The sequence below is a fragment of the Cariama cristata genome, unplaced genomic scaffold, assembly GCF_000690535.1.
Source record: "Cariama cristata isolate BGI_N322 unplaced genomic scaffold, ASM69053v1 scaffold12304, whole genome shotgun sequence".
Classification (NCBI taxonomy): Eukaryota; Metazoa; Chordata; class Aves; order Cariamiformes; family Cariamidae; genus Cariama; species Cariama cristata.
The window spans coordinates 1-4,459 of NW_009614725.1; the positions used below are offsets into that span (position 1 = coordinate 1).

General features: G+C 37.3%; 1 protein-coding gene across 1 annotated transcript in view; it reads right to left on the reverse strand.

Moving 5' to 3' along the window:
* Positions 1–113: 113 nt before the first annotated feature.
* LOC104161204 (aftiphilin-like) overlaps positions 114–4,459 on the reverse strand; it is a gene marked incomplete at its 3' end in the record, with an annotated part of 18,862 nt that continues 14,516 nt past the window's right edge. Inside the window, 1 exon segment of the mRNA XM_009699542.1 lies at positions 114–174. Within this exon segment, the coding sequence (XP_009697844.1) occupies positions 114–174 (61 nt within the window).

Sequence of the window (4,459 nt, forward strand, 5' to 3'; positions counted from 1 at the left end):
ATATATGTGTGTGTGTATATTAAAAAAAAATAATCAGCAGATAGATGTTTGTCTGAACTTTGTAGCTTTCTTATCTCTAGCTCTGGTGCTAGAGGCTCTACGGAGAGACGTACCATCTAAAGGGTTAGTAAGGCCACTGCTACTCCAGTCAAACTGGACAGGTGGTAGAGATTCCTAGAGTTGAAAAGTCAGAAATCAGATTTTATAGTCAGTTCAGGTTACAACAATGCAAAGCAGTTCAAACAACAGATTCTTTAGCATCTAAATACTAAAAAGACAACTAAATGAGCAAGCCTCAACTTTGAGGAGGCGTGTATTTTCATAATATGCACTAAAGTTTCAAAGCAGATTTGTTCTACCACAGGAAGTCTCATTAAATTCTGAACAGTACAGATTAGGTAGCTTCTAACTCAAACAGGATTTGCAAATTAACTAAAACATACGAATTGGATTAAAAGAAAATCTTAAGGCATAGGTGAAAGTTAAACTACTATTACTTTCATGGAATATCAGGCATTTGCATAAAAAGTTATGTATACACAATTCTAGGGCAAATTTAGAATAGGTTTATTAGTGAAAGCTGTCTGTACATCCATGCTTTGTCTTAGTTATATATAAAATCAGTTATTTACCATCAAATAGCCCATGATTGTTTTGGTTTGCTTTGCTTTTAAGAGACGTAATCCCTCCATGTGAGGGACAAACTATCAACACCCTTCCCACACCGCTCCTCTTAAGAAAAAAATCCTGTGACGTATTATCCTTTAACAATTAATTCATTCCAATATATAAACAAACCATTGGTAACAATGCTTGAACAAGAGGAGCATGGAAACGTTGACTCCTTCTGGGAGCCCATCCTTGCCTTTTCATTTCCTCTTGCTAAGTCTTTTGCACACACAGAGGTAAATCAAGCAAGCAGCAGGGACCATGCTTTACAGGGAAAGTGTGTTTGGGCGCAGGGTAACTTGCACGTGCTGTCCTCCTGTATTCTCAGGGCACAAACTGATGGGACAATATCAGAAATGTCTAAAATAAGCTGATCTTTCTACTTCCGTGCATTACATTTCTGCTCTCTGTCCACTGAAGTCAATTATCAAGAAGTACTGGGAAAGGATGTGCCCTCAACTTCTAACAGAACAATCACGCTTATGGAAGAAAAGCAATGGAAGTTCTCTGTAGCATCATTGAAAATGCATCACTAGTTCAAGCTTCCAGTGGCTCAGACATACCTTCTCTTTGCTTTTATAGAAAGTCAGGCTTTAATTTTTTTTTTTCTTTCCCCAAAAATATGCAGATTCACAAATCAAGACTAGCAACCTGAGCTAGCTTTGTACAATTAAGCTAACTGTGAGAGGCTTTTGCTAGGTGACAGATGTTTACAGAAAGAAAAGTGAAGGAAGCTGGAGAATTCTGTATTTACTTATAGTAAATGCTTTGCCTAGAAAAATCTTTCCTACCTAATGACTTGGCAATATTTCCAGTTCTGAGCACAACTAGAACAGTATTCAGTCCATGGAGCTTAAGGAGCTGATGCCACACCTTTTACTTTGCTGAAATTACCAGCATTGAAATGATTTGCATGGAAATATAATGCTAGCAGTGTGGAAGCTACACCTGATTAAGAAATGATCGCTATTATCAGTAGCTTGTTTAAAGATTGTCACATCTAGAATATATTAACACTAAAAGGGGGTTGTACAAAAAAAAGCGAGTATGACAATTTAGTAGCTTTCTGCACTGAGCAAAATGAACTCAAGTTAAAACAAAGAAGCTTCCTACCAACTCTCACTTACTGAGAAAAGCACCCACTGCATTTTGTGTCAAAAGACTGAGAGAACTGATAAGTGTGACAGAATTGCAGGGAAAAGGTGGTACCAATGGCTGGCTAAGCTTTTCCCTTTAACGACGACTTGATTCTCAAATTTGCCAAGGAGAGGACAAAGGATGTGACAAATTCTTCCTAAAATAGGAGGGGGTGGTGGTGGAAATAATCTGACTCGAATTCAGTAAGAGTATACTAAGTACATTGGTCGGCTCTGTGGCATGATGCCATTCTGCTGACTTCAACTACTTGCAAAAGAGGGGGGTGGCAAGTAAAGCAGACCCCATCTATACAGGACACTGGCAAGCCCTGCTCTATACAACAGCAAACAAAGTGAAAGGAGAGGGCAGAGGCATAAGCCAATTAAACAGAAAGGTAAATTTTTCTGTTTCTAGTGATCTTGGCCTTAAGAAAACTAACTATACCGGGACACCTGAACACAGCATTGAAATCTCAGACAATGGGAATATGCCCTGCAAATGGGAATAGAATGTTTTGTCTTTCAGAGCTGCAAGGTTGCTAGACTACCGCATTTACAACTATTATTTTAATAACACGCTTTAAAGAAAAGTGCCCAATCTAGAAGAATATTGAGAATTGGGGCAAACTGCTCTCACTCCTCCCTCCATCTTAGATTACAGGACATGGTACAGAAATGAAAAAGTATGCTCAGCTGTCAGAGCACCAGTCTGAATATTAAGGAACTGAGAAAGAGGAAACTAAAATGCCTGCTGGTTTTACTGCATCATATTTCACTTTGATAAAAGAGATGTTTTCACATAGTAATTTTAGAAGAGTCTTATATAAGAACTTTTATAATCCAAAAGACTAAAACGTAAATGTTTGCCTCTGTGCCAATAATTACCCAAGGAAAATTAAACAAATAAAAAAAAGGAAGTATTTTACTGTCTTAGAGCTGGGGGAAAATAATACAAGGGCTTGTAATACAAATATAATATCAGTTTTTAGATAGATCCCACAAATGAGCATCATAAACATTTCAGAAAAAGGTTTACAAGGAAGTAATTAATTCAATTCATTGTGCGTATTCATTGGCAAACTTTAACAGTTCTGAAAATTATTTTTCTCAGACATTACCTTTAAGCAACTGTCATTATCTGATCAAATAGCAAGTTCTGTAATACCTCTTACCTGCAAATCTTTCTCTCTTACTCTGCCAACAAAGCTACATATATTCTTGGATCTCTCTCGTATGTATAACTGGAGAGTAGTTCCATGATGGAGCCTTTGGCTGGTGGCCAATAATATGGTAATTTGCATCTGTCATTGTTAGAAGTCCTGATGGTCCCTTATGTAATTAAAAGTGTTTTTAAAGACTGACATCCCATGTGGTTTAATTAAGGTTCAGTCCCCAATAGCCAGCAAGCGTAAGATACATATTTCTGTTATAACCTGATCCCTAATTCAGGGGCTTACATGCATGCAGACGTGCTGTAGTGGGTACCTGCAAAAAAGAATTACTAGTAATTTTCTTCTAGAAAGGTCTGGGTCACTGTAGATTTCTATTCCAATATAAAATTTCCTAAGCAAAACTAGGCAGTTAAGAAATGCCAAAGTTATCCTGTATGCTGGGACAAAGCTACCACTAGACTCTACCAAAGAAACATAGTCCCATACAGAGAGAAGAGGATGCTTTGAAGCAATAGCGAAAGAGCAGAAATATCTAGATAAGTTTTTTCAAGAAAGCCAGAGGAGCAGGTAAATAAACTTTAAAATAATGTTAACCAGAGAAGAAGAGCAAATCAAGAGAAAGCAGTCAATATTAAGTCCAGACAGCAACTTGTTTAACAAGCACTGGAATATATTTTAACTGCAGTGCCTGAAGACTTGGCCATGGTGTAGAAGTCCACTACAGCAGATGCTGTTAAGGAAAAAAAAAAGAAAAAAAAAGACAAAAAAAAGAGACAGAAAGAAAAAAAGAAGGGTACCTGTCTCAGGTTTTGCAACCAAAGGTTGCCTATTGGAGCAGCCACTCTTTCTTACACCTGATATGTCTTGATAGAGCCTTTTACTTCAGACCTGCAAAGTCTTTGAGACACCATGCTTAAAGTCAACAGTAATCAGGGGATTATTTCATACTCTGTTTACTGCCTTAGAGTTATGAGCACATAGGAACAGAGAAATAAAGCCCTCAATTGTCAAGATAAACAACAGATCAAAGAAGAATTTAGATGCTACCTTCAAATATAAAACAGAACCAGTCTACAAAAGTTATCTTTATACAACAAGCTAATGTGACAGATCAGTCAGCAACTTAACCTGCTTGAGAGGAGAAATTGTAATCTCAAAACCCTTGTCCTTACAGTTTAAATGGCTCAGATGGAAATTTGTCCACTGCATTTCCACAGCCTAACCAACCCAGTGAGATCCTCTGCAGAGAATGAGGCCAAAACATACAGAGTTTATATAATAACTAGGAAAAATTATTGCAGCTTATTTGCGGCTTTTTTCCTCATTCTTTTGATTTCTAACACTCTCTATTTTAAATCTCTGCATGCTTTCCTCTGTTCACCTACAAGCAAAAAAACTTAGGAGGCATTTCTGTGTTTCTACAAATGTTCTTTCCACTCCTACTTTTGCATCATCACAGTCTTTCTCCTAAAGTCTTATTCC